General features: G+C 33.8%; 1 protein-coding gene across 4 annotated transcripts in view; it reads right to left on the bottom strand.

The window, feature by feature from the left end:
• LOC136028136 (snake venom 5'-nucleotidase-like) overlaps nt 1–16,338 on the bottom strand; it is a 53,425-nt gene extending 37,087 nt beyond the window's left edge. The window contains exons 1-4 of one of the 4 annotated variants that reach the window (XM_065705792.1): nt 16,010–16,054; nt 11,118–11,280; nt 9,935–10,267; nt 661–858 (exon numbers count right to left, since the gene is read on the bottom strand). In XM_065705792.1, coding sequence (XP_065561864.1) covers nt 661–858; nt 9,935–10,264 — 528 coding nt within the window. In that variant the 5' untranslated portion in view covers nt 10,265–10,267; nt 11,118–11,280; nt 16,010–16,054. Of the gene's footprint in view, nt 1–660; nt 859–9,934; nt 10,268–11,117; nt 11,281–15,952; nt 15,973–16,009; nt 16,112–16,289 lie in introns of those variants that run through there. The other 3 variants (XM_065705790.1, XM_065705789.1, XM_065705793.1) reach the window with 3 other exon arrangements.
• Nucleotides 16,339–18,255: the final 1,917 nt, after the last annotated feature.

Below are 18,255 nucleotides of genomic sequence, written 5' to 3'. Positions count from 1 at the left end.
TGGCGCGTAGCTATTATGGCGCGTAACGACTTACGCGCGCGGGGGGGCTTGGGGGGGGGGGGGCGCGAAGCGCCCCCACCAACTAGGTGTTGGGGTGGCGCGAAGCGCCCCCACCAACTAGGTGTTGGGGTGGCGCGAAGCGCCACCCCAACAGCTAGTATATATATATATATATATATATACGATATATATATATATATATATATATATATATATATATATATATATATATATATATATATATATATATATATATATATATATATATATATATATATATAATATATATATATTTATGTATATATCGTGATTTTGCAAATAAGAAATTGATTATGAGTAGATGAAAATACATTATTCACTTGCATTTATAAAATAGAATTAGTTTTTCAAACTGACGTAAAAGAAAATGCAGTCCACATCGAAACAAGAGGCTCCCTCCCACCTATATCTTGATTTAAAGACCTTGGTAAAACTAAGTAATTTTCAAAGATCAGAATAGATGTGATATAGGACCAAATAGAAATAAGTCGTCAAAACAGGTTAATATAGAGCTTACTAAAGTTTGCCTTCCCTCACTCTTGGGGAGTGAGAGTGAAGATATTTTTGATATTAGATGAAATCTTGGCTGAACAAATATTAAACGCAAGAAAACTCACTTACGTCTGTATTTTTTGTTATAAAACCAATTATTCCAATCCGACGACCTCCAACTTCAACTATAACAGATTTGTCGATAGTTTTGGCCAATTCTGGTTCTAAAGCTGTATCAATATTTGCTCCAAGAACTGGGAATTCAGCTTGTAGTGTCATATTCATCAGCCCAGGAACACCATCATCAAACTCATGATTTCCAAGCGCCTATCATGAGAATAATAAACATTAGAGTTTGTCGTTTGAAACATAAGAAAAAAAAATACATTCTAAGATGCGTCTTTCAATCATTCAAACAAAACCAGTTTTTAAATAAAATACACAGTATATAAGCTACGAATCGCCTCCTGCATCTATTGGTGACGTCTTTAAAATAAGATGTATTTTTATTGCTTTTTTGTTCTTGCCAAAATAAGTTTGCTACGGCTTCCCATCCAACACTGTAGCTTTAAACCGAAATCCGCGTTGTACAAAATAATTTTGTTCGATTGTTGGATGGTCAACAGGCCCAAGATTCGGTACGAGACACATATGAGCGTTTAAAGATACTGCCTGTTTTCTGACTGCGCACGTTTTATACATTTTTGTTCATATTTTTGCAAATGCACAGTATAAACCTTATATGTTTTAACAGCTTAGTGTGTACTGATCTTAGCGTACTCATGACTCTGACTGTGACTCATGTACTGATGGCATGACAATCTATAATCAGCTCACGACTATCACACTCAATGAAACTGGTCGTTTCAGCGCAGTCAACGTTCTCCGTCCATCAATGGAAGCTAGAACTCACATTAGAACCAGAAGTAGATCGGTAATTACCCGTCTTGATCAGAATATAAGAACTATCGATGATATTTCTTCTTTTAAGGGAGTGCTTAAGAACATTCTTTTTATTAAAAAGTAAACTGATTTTACTATAAATGAACTAATTCAATGGATTGCTGAAGTAATATAGAAAAATCACTTCAAAGTTCAGAAATTAGCATTTTAAAAGTTTATCTTGGGCACTAATTTTCTTCACTTTTAACAAAAAAAGAATAAATAACGACAAAAATGTCATCTTGAAATGATATTAAATAAAAAAAAACAAATTTGTTCAACGGAAAGTAGGTAGCAAATTTAAAACTCAACATGAACAGACACTATTTCGTGTATAAAGGGGTTGCCCCCTCCTCAATACCTTGTTTTTCACACTAAAATTTTGACACTTTTAAAAAAGCTGCCTATTCCAATTAAACGGCCCTTGTGTTTCAGGAGACGTTCTTAAAAAATTGGGACAAACAGTCAAGTTTTAGAGTAAAGATCATAGTATTTAGGAGGGGGGCAACCTCTTTATGTACGGAATAATTTATGTTCGTTTTGAGTTTTATGTTGCTTTTTACTCTCAGTTAAAAAAGCTTATCTTTAATTAAATTTCTGATCGTTTGTCAAATAATGCCTGTAAATCTGGTTCCCTCTCTATGAAAAATTGCCTCTACCGACGGGAAACTTCTCCATGGGAAGTTCCTCCTACATAAAATACATCCCCCCATGGAATTCCTTCCGGACAATCCTATCCTCGCTGAAACCCTCCCCCCCTCCGTCAAATTTCTTGTATAATATTCAGCCTGAAAATTCTCCTCGTCTTCCTTTCATGTGAAAAAGACTTTCAGTTGTGATCGTTTTCTGGATCACTCCGAAAATCTCCCCTTCCATGAAAATTATTTCCCAGAAATCCAAAAATGCTGAAAATTTCCCCAGGATAATTCCCTCGGAACATCCCCACATGCAAGATTGAGTAGGCAAAGAGAAAGTAAGACAAATAAAAAGAACTTCGTGTAGGAACTCGGTTTTGTACGGATTCACTATATGGCTCGTTTTCACGTCAGTCAGTCCACACCATGGGCTTGAGTCGATTTTGCACTGAGTCAGTACTTAGCTGGTTTTTGCACCGCGTCTCCAAAATTCATCGGTTTGGACTTTGAATTGGAATCTTGGAATCTGGGGCTGGTTAACTCAAAATGGAAACTTCTTTTGAAGCTTCTCAGGGATATGACCGAAAAATCTAATGCTTGATATTGCTTGATATTTCAAATATTTGTATTCTGAATGTACATATCTTTTTTATGTAAATAGTCCTCTCATAATTACTGTTTCTTTTTACTTTTGCTTTTTGGACCGCTCTTAACTTTGTGAATGCCATAATGATAAACCAAACGAAATAAATGGGACTTCAGTGTCACTATCGTGAATTTATTTAAAGAAGATTGTAACCACAAATTAATAATTTGGTAATCTGAATGTTTGTTTTTAAAACAGCAATAATTAGGCTCAAAGATTACAATCATTATCTCCAGACTGATCTCATATTGACGTGCAGCAAAAAGATGGAAATTTTGTAGCATAATTTCTGCTATGAATAGCAGATTATTTGGCTCCTATTTAAATAGAATGACAAATTTAATTACAAAATACGTCATGACGACCAAAACAAAAGGATGCGTCAACTGTAAACTTTTAATAGTTTAACAGAAAATGGAGAAAAGTATTTCCTTAGTTCCCACATGCTGCGACGTGAAAAATACGCAATTTGAGTTTCACATTTAATTTGCAAAGAACGCACAAAAATACTTTGATAATTGCAGGCTTAATGCGGAGAAATTGCAACTACCCTTTATTTATTTCACTTTATTTATTTCACTTTATCCTGGTTGCTGCGATAGCGGCAATCTAGTAAACGACGAGCACGACTCATAGTAACTGAAAGCCCTATTATAGTGTCGGGTCGAAACAGAAAGTACACCATTGAAAATTCCTTGGACGAAAACCCTAACCAGGAGCCTTACAGTCCAACAACAAGGAAAATCCATTGGCTTGAAAAACAAGGATAGTAATTCTTTGCATTGGAACATCTTTTTTTTCAATTTCCATTTTCTTCCTCCACCGCTAGCGGAGCACTGGTATATCATGGAGAGCTGTTCTCATCTACTCATCTTTGTCATTAAAAAACATATCTTCTATATATATAAAAATAAGTTGTCTGTCTGTGGATCAGGTGACGTCATGTTTCTGTGTCGACTGACGTCATGAAGTTAGTTGTCGTCATTTTTGCTATGACGGTGACGTCATTAAAGATATTTAAGACATATATGTTCACGTAGAAATCTATTAATGTTTAAGTTTAAAATGATTGATGAACTTACAATGGCAAAAGCCGATGAAGATGCTCAAAGAGTCTATGCCAAAAAACTTGCTGCTGATAGAGAAAGTCAGAAAAGAAAGCGTGCCGAGGAATCAAAAGAACAGCAAGGAAACAGGCTTGAGGCTAAAAAACGCAAAACCGCGCAGTTAGATGAAGATCCACCTGGACAGCGAGAGTCAAAACATATCAAAACTGAAAATGATAGTGATGATGATTGGGTTTGGGATTTTGACTTGGATAAGGTCATCAATGCCTACCAGATTTTAGTTAAAAAAACAAAGGTTCGGCGATATGTATTTCATAGTGAAGCTGAAAAATAAAGAAGAAAAAGAAAACTGAAAAAAGAAAAAATGTAAAAAACATGACGACCGGAACACAGGGAATATAAATGACGACCAGGACACGCTGAAAAATAAAGAAGAAAAAGAAAACTGAAAAAAGAAAAAATGTAAAAAACTAAAAAATACTAAAAAGAAAAAACACTCAAAGAGAAATTACAGACCGGGACACAAATGACGACCGGGACAGAGGGAATATAAATAACGACCGGGACACTCAAAGAGAAATTACAGACTGGGATACCGGGACACAAATGACGACCGGGACACAGGGAATATAAATGACGACCAGGACACAGGTATTTAAGAATATCGTTCAAAGACAAATTTTTAATTGTAAGAAGACCGTTGAAAGAGAAATTTCTAATTGTAAAATGACTGAAGAACCTACAATGGCAACACCCGAGGAAGCTGCTCAAAACGAATGTATTCAAGCCGAAGTAGCTGAGTTGGTAAAGCGTTATGTTTCAGGTTCTAGGTCCGAGAGGCTCCAGGTTTGAACCTTGGCTTTAGCATTAATACCAAAGAAGAAACAAACTAAAAAAGGTAAAAACTACAAAAAAACTAAAAAGAAAATATATATATATATATTATATATATATATATATATATATATATATATATATATATATATATATATATATATATATATATATATATATATATATATATATATATATATATATATATATATATATATATATATATATATATATATATATATATATATATATATATATATCTTCTATATATATAAAAATAAGTTGTCTGTCTGTGTAACGATGACTCTGGTCAAACATTTTCAGATCAATTGCTGGCAATTGGAAACGGGAAGCTCCCAGTAGTGGGAAAGCCAAGAATGTTGTATATTCGCGATTTTTACGTAGTTTGAAACACATATATAAATCTATCTATATTCACAGGTGGGACACAGGGACACAACTACAATGGCGCGTAACTAATATGGCGCGTAACGACTTACGCGCGCGCGGGGGGCTTGGGGGGACGCGAAGCGCCCCACCAACTAGGTGTTGGGGTGGCGGTGACCCCAACAGCTAGTTTAAAATAAAATCAATCTCTGACAAAAAAAACTGCATTTTCGTGTACATTATGATGATTGACGTGATAACAGCGACAGCTGCAATCTAGCAAAAGACGAACACAGCCCATAGTGAACCAAATGAATAGCCTGAAATCCTTAAGAGAGCCATCCAATCGAAACAAAATGTACACTACTGGAATAGCCTCGACAGAAAACCCTAATCAGAAAACTCAGTCCTTTGGTTTTAAAAACAAAGAAAATCACATTTTTGAATGGGAAGCATATTTTTTTCTTTTTTCCATTTTTTCCGTAGCTAGTTCCGAAGCTGTCACTAAAACATCATAGAGAGATGTTTAAGGGTTCATCTTAAAGGAAGTTGCTACATACAGAGCCTATTTAGCAACAAAAATATTTAAATAAAATCAATTTTTGACAAAAAAAAACTGCAGTATCGTATACAAGACGATGAATGGCGTCATAAAAATAGGCTACAACCATAAATGACACAAAAGTAAAACTGTATTATGATGCAAATTACAATTACGTCAGCACCGTCGGTATGTGCATCCATCATGCCATGACAAGATAATATAACACAAGCATTTTTTAAGTTGCATCTCTGGAGTACGGTACCTTATTTGACTGACTTTGCTGCTTGATTCCCTGTGGTTGGTCTTTTATTATTCTATCAAAGAAAAAGCCAATCGGCTCTATCCATGTGCGTAATTATCTGTGAAGAAAAAGTTTCTCGTCAAGCATCTCTAGAGGAAAACCTTTAAAGTAAATTTAACTCACAATGGTTGGATATGATAAGTCTTTTGAAAAACAATAAGAAATGTTTGTCCAACAGCCCGGACCATCAAATGTTACAAGACGTGTCAAAATAAAATCCGAGGCTGACAAGTATCAACCGCTTCCATTTCTGGTTGATGGAGTCAATAGAAATATTGAGGCTATTGGCTTTAATACAAGACTGCGGAATGCTTTCTTGACCGCAATTATGTGGTATGACAAGCCCCCTCAGGAAGCTACAAACACGCAATGGCTGGGGCATGAACTCAAAGAAATGTCTAAGTACTGTTTCCGATCTTACGTGTCACTCTTCATGCGTCATCTTTGTGAATCTGGTAACGAAAATGCTGAAACTTTTTCAGATGGTGTACCATGTGAAGGGATTAGCCGAAAATATGTTTTAGCACGAATTGGTGTCACGTCGCTCATTAGAAGGAGTCCTCGGATTTGAGCTCATTAATGGCTATTATAGTATGCCTGAACTTGTCCGGAAGGAGTTAGTTACAGTTAAAGCAAAAGAAGTCAGCTCTATACTAGTCCTCCCAAGTTCCTTCTAGTACTCCCACCACTCAAACATCAGCTCTAGCGCAACTGAAGATAGAGCTTGAAGTGAAATCAGAAGAATTCATTGATGAATCGGAAGAGCATAAGGAGAAAACACTGAAGAGTCCAAGAATAAAAAAGAGAAGACTCTAAGAGATAAGAAAGTGAAGAGGCTAAAAAAGAGAAAAGTGATGAGCCTGTGGAGGTTGATGAGCCTAAGTTGAAGAAGGGGATAAAACTTAGGATGGAGAGTAAAACTATACCTACTGAGGAGTCCCGTGCTGTTGAAATAAAAGACGAAACAAAGAAAGACAATGTAAAATAAGAAAATGTAGAGTAAAAAGAGCCTGAGCTAACAGCAAAAGCAGAATCGACATCGCGTACTCCCGCTCCACCGATACCATACACCCCCGTTCCATCAACACTGTCTACTCCCACTCTGCCAGCATCCTCAAACGAGAACAGAAATGAAGAGAAAACAGAAGAGAAAATAAAAGTAGTGGAGGAACCCCCAAAGTGCTTGAGAAAGGTGATTGATATTGAAATTGAAAAGGAGAATAAAGATTTCAGGTTCAATATTACAGATGGAGGGTTCACAGAACTGCATACTCTTTGGGAAAATGAGGAAAATGCTGCTGTGCCCAAAGGGACATATTAGATCTGGCATCGTCGTCACGATTATTGGCTACTGGCTGGTAGTGTCACTCATGGTTATGATCATTGGCAGGACATCCAAAATGATACACGTTTCAACATATTAAATGAGCCATTCAAGACGAATACTGCCAAAGAAAACTTCCTTGAAATTAAGAATAAGTTTTTGGCAAAGCACTTTAAGTTTCTTAAGCAAGCGCCAGCAATAAAAGGGCAATTGCAGCGTGTTGCTCAGTTGTCACTCACTCAAGAGCCAGGAAATGTGGCAATGACTCTCAAAGCTTGTTTTCCTCACACCGAATGCCTTGCTGAATCTCATCAACATTTGTCAAAGGAGAGTTTGGCGGGTAACAAACCAGAAAAAGCTGGTCTTCATAAGCTTCTCAATCAAGTGGAAGAACTTCTATCTGACATGAAATCGGATGTTTACAGATATCCCGCGAGTCTTGTACGCTTGCCCAACTTGCCAGCGACCGAGTCCGTTGATTTTTTAATTAAAATCAAGTTGCCATTAATCCATGGCTAATCGGAGAAAAGCCAAGACAGGTAGTTTGAGTGGAGAGGTACAGCTGACATAAACCTTTTCAGGAATGTATAAAAATGATGTCATTTTCACTTGTTGATAGACAGTCTATCATCCATCCATCCAACTTGGGACAGAACTCAGGAAGATAGTCATAGAACCTTAGGGATAATCGACATTTCTGGGTTGTACCCTTACGCTTGCCTTGTACTCTTGTGTATATGCAAAAAATCCATCCTGTCAAGACTTGCTAATGAAACGAATAAATATCCACAGCAGCAACAAGAACAACGTAGCCCTTTATTGAATATGTTTCCAGCCTCCGTGAACAATGGTCACTTTCCTGGTCCTTTTGGAAGTATCGATATTATCAGCTTTCAGCCTCAATACACGACACCTGGACAAAATGCACCCCAAGTAGTATCCTCTCGAACTTGACCACCTGCCACCGCAGAAATGAAGTGACAATTGCCAATTTTATTTCAAAATTATGTTCTGAATTTCGTTTTTGCGCATCTTTTTTATTTCTAGGTCAATAAGACCGTTAATAGCTTCTTTTTACTTAAAAAAGGAAATCATTCATCTGTAATTTTTTGCCGAAACGAAATTTTGCAGGTGACGGAAATAGCAGAGTTTATCGCACGCATAGGGGACAACCCTGGATTAGCGAATTTTGACAAGGATAACCAAAGACATCCCGCGGTAACAAAATATTTTTCTGACGAACGTAAGATATCAATTTGAGCATAAATCTTCTCAGAGACCTAGAACTATACAAATATTAATTTTTTTATGAAAAGTAAAAGTTGTAACGAAAAATAGCCCAAAAATCACAAAGGAAAATGCAGATCTGTTGAAGCTACTAAAACGCCAACCAAATTTGAAAAAGCTTTAAGAAATTCTCTAAGGATAGGTTAAAATAGATAATATTATTTTCAAGCGACATTTCTAAAGTAGTAATCAGGAAGGATCTGTTGATTAAAACGAAGTATAAGGACTGTGGCGAAATTGTAACCAAGGTAATGTCAGGGTTGCGGGTATTTACTCCATAGGAAATTTCATAGAAATGATCAGTCTTTTAGTAATTCATTTTTAATAATTAGCTAGTCGCTTGATTCCTGAGCACGGATTCTCGTACACATGGCAACATTTCAACGCATGCAGATTTAGGTCTTCACAGAAATACAGTATTTTCGCAGTATTTGGGAATTAAGGTTGTAAGTTATTCGCTGGAAAGTATTTATAAACGAATTTGAATTTTTAGAATATCTCGACGTGAAATTGAATAGCATAGCTTTATTTTTGTATGTTCCATGTAAATGATGTTTGTCCTGGTTGCAGCGATAGCAGCAGCCTAGTAAAGAGCAACCCACAACCCATAGTAACCAAAAATTTAAAAACATCTTTTGAATCAAAATCGTTTAGAGAGTTGAAATTGCCCTTTGACAATCTTCATAGTAAGAGTTTATTGCGAAAACTAACTTATGGGAATTTCGAAAAGGAGCCTGAACCCCCCCCCCCCCGAAAACGGCGTAATATCGAATTAAATAGTGCATCACTGGATTAACCATAGCCAAATTCCTTCAAAGGAGAATTAAGACACCCCTTCCCCATTCATCACCTTGAACAATAAGGTTGCCGCACAAGCTGTAACCTCATAAAGATTGAACCACGACCTATAATAAACTAAAACTTCAAAACTCGTTTCGACAGAAAAAACTGTAAAGTAAGAAAAATTGCTTTGGAATCCAACGCAGAAAAAAAAATACATACAAAATTAAGGTTTCTCCCAAAAGCTGGTTCAACTAAGGGTAGGAAAGAACCAATTCCCTGACCACTTCTGAAGGAGTTGCGGTGGTATAAACTTAGGGGCCTTATTCGATTGGAAATTGAAATTGGAGAGACAAAACTAAAGTAAAAAAAAAGATACTTCAAACAGTTCTAAAATGTTTCTCGCAACTCCCAAGCTTTCATTTCAGACGTTTCGGGAGTTAATACGGCTCTAACAGTATGGTTCTTGATAACAGTTAAAAAAAAAAAAAAAAAAAAAAAAAATCAGTTTTCCCTCTCCTTTAAAATTTCCGCCATCTAACACAGTGTCATTTGAATTACCAAAGTCAAAGTATTACAACATCAACAAAAATTGTAAAACAACAACAGCTATACCCTAAAACAGAACAATCCAAAATACAAAAAAAAAAACTCACAAAAGCTGTCATATGCATAAGGTTTCCCATTTTTGCAATAAGATCTCCTTTGAACAACGAATAATACAGCGTGCCTTGATAAAAATCTCCAGCATTTAGGAAAAGTGTATTATTCCTATCCAACAGTTCTTTCACTTTAGTCATCAAGCGTGGCAAACCTCCATAGCAGGCTTTTGCTTCCTCTTCAGCTGTAGAACACATCAGCCCATTTTTATTAAATGGATCAAAATGAGCATGAATATCATTGACGTGGACAACGTTTAGAACAAAGTCTTCCTGACAGGATACGATAGTAAGGAATAACAAAAATGCTAGCTTTCCCAGTAACATTTTCTGCAAAATAGAATTAATGATTAGATCACTCGTCTAAATGTCGTATCTGAAATTTTCAGACTTTCGACATGACAGCCAAATACCACTTACTAAGCTGTTTTCAATGGAAAAATGAGCAGGGTTGTATATTTCAGTTACACTTCAATTCTTCTCATCACCATTGTTTAGTTGATCATCTTAGCAAACAGTTTTTTGGTAATGATGTCGAAGATGTAGGATACGGATTTTAGGCTTAACAGCGACGAAATGAATGTGTTACTCATATTTGATTTCATGGAGAACATGCAAATCCTCTTGACTTTTTCCCCGTCAGTCCCGAATTTGATTCTTAGATAAGTACAGTGGGTAGCTGGCTAATTGTCCACTACAGGTAAAAAAAAAATACATATGTTTCTAGTGCGGTGTTTGACGTTTGATTTCGCAGTCAACATTTATTTCAAATGCAACGTTTTTTGAGCAGATTTTCATTTATATTCTTTGGGAATCTGAACAAAAAATTTTGAAAATTATTTTAAAAATGTGTCAACGATTGAATTTGAATTACATATTTGATTTCACGATAAAAAGAAGGTTTCATGAAAATCATCTTGACATTTTCATTTATGATTAAAGATAATTGGCTGAATTACCAGCGTCGTCCCCCTTACTGACAAAAACACCGCCTCACGACCCCAAAAGATCCTCTCATAAATGAGCATAAGCTATTTCATTTTTATGCTATTTTCATTAGTAAACTCTTGATTTGTCACTGTAGAGAGGCCCATGAATCTATGGAAAGCGGATAAATGGGGAATTTTTTAAGAAAGCACTCAGGGAAAAAAAAGAAAGTCGAAAATTTCTTAAAACATACCTGTTGAAGAGCGTAAAATTGTAGAATGCTGAAAATGACTGCTCTTCAATAGGTCAATGTACTGCTCTTCAATCTTGCCATCAGAGGCGGTTTTATGAGGTGACAGAGGGGTATTTGTCCCAGGCACACAAATTTTAGGGACGCAAAATTGCACAAAAATAATCTAAATTGAAAAACTATGAGGTTATAATCATTTTATAATTTTGATTATTTTTTTTTTATTAAAATAAAGTAGAGGACACAGTTAATAAATAAAAATAATAAATAAGTTATTAATTAATCAAATCAAAATAATCATAAAGTAACTAAATAATTATGATTAGATAACCAGATAATAATTAAAAATAATAAAAAAGGAAATTATTCAATAATTAATAAATTGAAAATAATTTTTTAATGAACGATTTAATTTTTTAATATGGCCTGCAAATTTTGTGAGAGACGGGATAAGGGGGGGGGTGGCTAATCAAGATTTTGCCCCGGACTGAAGAAAGGCCAGAACCGCCACTGCTGGGCATCTTCATCTCTTCATGGCCCGTGAATTTGTCAGCTCAACTTGAATTACAACATCTAAATTACCGATGATGTTTCTTTTTTGTTTCTTCACGAAAGTTAGGCAACTTCACACTTTTATTTCTTTGTAGTAAATATGATTGTGTGTCTTGTAAGTAATTTATCGTGAAGGTCAGTTCAAGATAAACCAAAAAATTTGAATTTATGAGAAAAGTAAAAGAAACTATTATGAGTTTCTTCTATTTTTCGCTTAGATACACTTTTTTTGGGTGTATCGCTGCAAACATTTGGATAGGTACATTTCCCACGACAAGTGGTTAATAAAACCACAAAGAAGTAAAAAAAAAAAGAACGCGAGAATTAACTAGAAACGATATGATAGAAATACTATCATCTTCCAAGTTACATGATTTTTGTACGGCTCTTTTCATGAATCAGTGTATTCGAGTTATGAATTTAGTTTTTTTTCTATTTCTTTCACTCTATCCTCCTGTTTTTGTACCAGGACTAGAGTTAATTTCTTCTTCATTTACACAATTTAGTTGAAAACGAATATAAAGCCATTATGCAAATTAATTTCTAAATTTTAATTAGGATTTTATAGAGTTGATAAGTCATTCTATTTAGATTTGTTATTGTGTCTGTTTGTACATAGGGAGTTTTCTAAAGAAGTTACATTGTGTGCATGTTTTTTCCCAGTTAGCTGGCTTTACCTTTTCTTTTCTTTATTTTTTCATTAAAGGTTTTATGTAACTTAGCTTGTTTTAGTGTGTCATGGATTGCCCTGGCAATCGTTAGCTTCTAGGGTCTGTAGTATGTTGTATTTTGTTGTTGTACCTCTTTGTGAAATAAAAATTTCAATTCAATTATTCGGACCGACACAGCTCAGAAGATCTCCCTCATTTTAGTACGTACTATTTTACTATACATCATGCCAGGCCTTTTCAGTACATATTTTGGTATTGAATATACAACAACAAGGCCTTCTCTCTCCATTATTAGCCTACACACAACATTTCCTGTATATTCGGAACATTTTTTACATAGACGGAAATTCAGAATATTTTGACATTCTTCTTTGACAACAAGAAGGAGCCCTTAATCCCAGAAGGCATGGTTTACATTTTTACGCCTTTTTTCACATTTGTTTTAGCCTTAAAGTAAGAGGCAAATGAACGTAGGAGCTTGAAAACACCTTTACAGTGCCTTAAATAGATGTTTATTTATAATAGTAATAATTATTATATAATAATATAAATAATTATATAATATATATATATATATATATATATATATATATATATATATATATATATATATATATATATATATATATATATATATATATATATATATATATATATATATATATATATATATATATATATATATCTATCTATATAAAAATAAGTTGTCTGTCTGTCTGTGGATGGATCAGGTGACGTCACCTGAAAAAACTGGATCAGGTGACGTCAAAACTGAAAAAACTAAAAAAAGGCAAAAACTACAAAAAAAACTAAAAACTAATAAAAAAATAAAAAAGCTAAAAAACTAAAAAAACTAAAAAAAGGCAAAAACTACAAAAAAAACTAAAAACTAATAAAAAAGCTAAAAAACTAAAAAAACTAAAAAAAGGCAAAAACTACAAAAAAAACTAAAAACTAATAAAAAAAATAAAAAAGCTAAAAAACTAAAAAAACTAAAAAAACTAAAAAAAGGTAAAAAACTAAAAAAACTAAAAACTAAAAAAAACTAAAAAAAAAGGAAAAAACTGAAAAATAAGCTAAAATAAAGGTAAAAACCAATAAAAAACTAAAAAAAAAACTGAAAAAACTAAAAAAAGGCAAAAACTACAAAAAAAAACTAAAAACTAATAAAAAAAGTAAAAAAGCTAAAAAACTAAAAAAACTAAAAAAAGGTAAAAAACTAAAAAAAATAAAAAATAAAAAAAAACTAAAAAAAAGGAAAAAACTGAAAAATAAGCTAAAATAAAGGTAAAAACCAATAAAAAACTAAAAAGAAAAAAAGGAAAAAACTAAAAAAAATTTTCATCTAAAAAACTAAAAAAAACTAAAAAAGGTAAAAACTAAAAGAACTAAAAAAGAAAAAAATAAATGACGAAACTCAAAGAGAAAGCGACCAGGACAAAAGGAATGTTCGATTAGCAATCAACAAAGCACCGGGACACATGGAGTATAAATGACGACCAGGACATAAGTAAAAAAAAAAAACTATCTATATATATAAAAATAAGTTGTCTGTGGATCTGTGGATCGTGGATCAGGTGACGTCACCTGAAAAAACTGGATCAGGTGACGTCAAAACTGAAAAAACTAAAAAAAAGGCAAAAACTACAAAAAAAACTAAAAACTAATAAAAAAAATAAAAAAGCTAAAAAACTAAAAAAACTAAAAAAAGGCAAAAACTACAAAAAAAACTAAAAACGAATAAAAAAGCTAAAAAACTAAAAAAAAGGCAAAAACTACAAAAAAAACTGAAAACTAATAAAAAAAATAAAAAAGCTAAAAAACTAAAAAAAAACTAAAAAAACTAAAAAAAGGTAAAAAACTAAAAAAACTAAAAACTAAAAAAAACTAAAAAAAAGGAAAAAACTGAAAAATAAGCTAAAATAAAGGTAAAAACCAATAAAAAACTAAAAAAAACTGAAAAAACTAAAAAAAGGCAAAAACTACAAAAAAACTAAAAACTAATAAAAAAAGTAAAAAAGCTAAAAAACTAAATGACGACACTCAAAGAGAAAGCGACCAGGACAAAAGGGATGTTCGATTAGCAATCAACAAAGCACCGGGACACAGGGAGTATAAATGACGACCAGGGCATAAGTAAAAAAAAAAATTAACAAAACTAAAAAGAAGGTAAAAACTACAAAAAAACTAAAAAGAAAAAAAAACTAAAAACTAATAAAAAAAACTAAAAAATCTAAAAATCTAAATAAACTAAAAAAGAAAAAAAAAGGAAAAAAATAAAGGAGAAAAACAAAACTAAAAAACGATGTATATACAGACCGGTACACCGGGATACAAATGACGACCGGGACACAGGGAATATAAATGACGACCGGGACACAGGGACACAACTACAACGGGGACACCGGGGGAAACAGGGGGATATAAATGACGACCGGGACAAAAAAACTAAAAAGAAAAAAAAAACTAAAAACTAATAAAAAAACTAAAAAATCTAAAAATCTAAATAAGCTAAAAAAGAAAAAAAAAGGAAAAAAATAAAGGAGAAAAACAAAACTAAAAAACGAATGTATATACAGACCGGGACACCGGGATACAAATGACGACCGGGACACAGGGAATATAAATGACGACCGGGACACAGGGACACAACTACAACGGGGACACTGGGGGAAACAGGGGGATGTAAATGACGACCGGGACACCGGGACAGGGAATGGTCGATTAGCAATCACCATCAACAAAGCTCAAGGGCAATCATTAGAATCATGAGGTATAGATCTGAATACAGATTATTTTCCCATGGACCATTATATGTTGCATGTTCAAGAGTCGGTAAACCTGACAATCTATTTATATGCAAAGACAATGGGACAGCAAAGAATGTTGTATATTCGCAAGTTTTACGTAGTTAAAACCATATATATATATATATATATATATATATATATATATATATATATATATATATATATATATATATATATATATATATATATATATATATATATATATATATATATCACAGGTGGGACATAGGGACACAACTACAATGGCGCGTAACTATTATGGCGCGTAACGACTTACGCGCGCGGGGGGGCTTGGGGGGGGCGCGAAGCGCCCCCACCAACTAGGTGTTGGGGTGGCGCGAAGCGCCACCCCAACAGCTAGTATATATATATATATATATATATATATATATATATATATATATATATATATATATATATATAATTGTATAATATGCATATATCATATAATAATTTATAATCATATTATATATAATTCATAATATACATAATTCATAATTATATAATAAATTATATGATATATAAAATTATATAATAATATAAATAATTATTAAATAATTATAAAAATAATTTAATTATTATATAATAATAATTATTATATTCCGAGTAATAATAATAATAATATCCTAAATAAATGATATTCCTGAAGTATTAATCACTTGACAAAACAAGTTGCTGATTAATAAACAAGCCACTCTTCTACATCCTTACTCGATCATTTGTCATTGTTCTCTGGAGGGAAAAGCCTTACTAAAGAATATTTTTCCTCACCGTTGTAACTATTGTGAAATAGTTAAAAAGCTACCTATAAAAAGCTTTTCATTTAAAACAAAGTGGTGACTCAGGCCAGAATTCAACTCACCGTACTGCACTATCTAATTCAGAAGGCAAATTACAGTTCCAGACTAAAGTGAATCCATCAACAGATTCTTTCTTCAATTTCTTATCTATGTATGCACGCAAATAATGCTATTAAAAGCATGCATTTATCACGAAATTAAATTTCTTTTCTGTAAATGAAAGTGCATTTAATATGTGATAAATGTTTCGTTTGGGCGGCATTTTTAGCTAAAATATCTATTCCAGCTATGCTGTTATAATTAGGTACACATGCAGATATTTATTGATATTTATTTTTTTACCTTTCAGTAAAAAAAAAAATCAATTAAGCTTCAGAACAAACAACGAAGCACTGTTTTTTTAGAAGAACATTTTAATTAGCAAAAACTAATGGATGGATAGAAGCCAGGAATTTAGTAATAAGCATGTAACGGCGTGTAGAGGAATAATAGCCCATGGGCAAAGTTGTTTTAGTCAGGTTTCCTCTTTTCTAATTCTTTTCAAATTAATTATAGCAAATAATTCTATATTCAATATTATGTGGGAGTGTGTTAGTTAAAAGTATGCTGTGAATTTGGTTTGGTTCTGGAGAACTGCAGTTATCCCTTACAATCTGCCCCTGTTCTTAGTAATATGAGGTCGAACTGAAAATGAACTAGACCTACGTTGCCTGGGCAACGTGAAGTGTTGCGGCAACCTTTGTCCGGCTTTGCCGATTAAAGTGTTGCGAGAGCAACACTTTGGTTTTGTTTCTTCGCTATCGGTTAAATGCTGAAGTTGTCAAAACTATCAAAGCTTTCAAAACGGCATATTCAAAGAAGAACACAATCAGTAATCACATGATCAAATTCTTCAGCGTTGAAAAAACAACAGCAAAAGAATATCGGAAAAAGGGACTAAATTGAGTTTGCAGCCAGTTGAACTTTATCCTTTTCAATCGTAGACATCGTGACGGATGGAAACTTGGAACATTATCTTATGTAATCTAGTTGGTATTATAAAGCTATCTGTAACTTTTCAGGATCAAAATACCATCAGGGACCCATAAATTTCCTGTAATGACTCGCCGTCCAATAATAAGCGATCCTGGATGGCGAGTCATTAAAGGAAATTTATGGGTCCCTGATTCCATAGATGTGTACCAATTTGCACAAATTTGTAGTCCCTCGTGAGCCTCCTCTAGCAACCGATTCTTACTTACAAGTCCCTCTCCCGGGATATACATCCAAGTTCACCGGAAACAAATAATGGGTACACCAACTAGCAAAAGTTCCAAGCCCCTTGTCGCTGAAGTCATTGTAGCCTAACAGCCGATTATTACTTACAACTCCCCTACATGTCTTACAATCGGGAACCAAGTTGTTCTTACCATCAATTACACCAGAAACAGATAATAGGTACACCAATCAGCAAAAGTTACAAACCCCTCATTGCCAAAGATGATTATAAGCTAATAATCGACTGTTGCTTGGAAGTCCCCTACATATCTCACAATTGGTATCGGCCTATTTTTGGTTCAAGTGTGTACCTTACCACTGAAGTTGTCAACCCCTTGAAACTTTCAAACTGGTGTATGTCATGAAGGAATTTTTGTAACAAAAAAATGGATGACATATACTTTGATCAGCTCATCAAGGTCTATCGATTGTCATTGAAAAAAAAAATTCTATCTGTCTTAGTTCAAAAGTTGACTTTTTTGCCGGAGGCCAACTTTCTAACACCACCACTTAGAAAGGAGCAAAGGATAAGCTCTAATTTCTTTAGCAATGAGAGAACTTTTAAAGTTTAAGAGGTATATCTGATACCATTTCTCTATTGCAATCCCAAGTAGAAAAAAAAGAATGGTAAAGTCAGCTGAAATCACGAACAGAAATGGCTAGAAACAATAGATGGCAGCACTTTCGGACCCGTGGGAAAATCGCACTTTTTTGTTTCTGTAAATTTTTCTATTTATCACTCAAAGAAGATATATTGGCTGTGGGGCCGGGGAACTACCGCATATATTTAACACTTATAGATTTTAGTCCATCTTCAATTTGAAACTGGTGCCTGCCTGCTTGCCTGCTAGAACGGAGCTTTCCACTCGAAAGCAGAAACATGGTTTGATGAAACGAAAGCTTGGCTGCACAACTTCAGATACTCCTCTCTGACATAGGCTATATAACTCCACTTCACTTCGCACACCATAGGCTCTGGCTCGAGGACAAGCAAAAACCATCCTTTTTGGCCCCAGGCAAGAGTTCTACGGAGCTTTCCAAAATGTAATGT

The sequence above is a fragment of the Artemia franciscana genome, chromosome 6 (genome assembly GCF_032884065.1).
Source record: "Artemia franciscana chromosome 6, ASM3288406v1, whole genome shotgun sequence".
NCBI classification, from domain to species: Eukaryota; Metazoa; Arthropoda; class Branchiopoda; order Anostraca; family Artemiidae; genus Artemia; species Artemia franciscana.
Note: the sequence above shows the minus strand (reverse complement) of the source record. Positions and strands in the feature narration are given on the sequence as shown.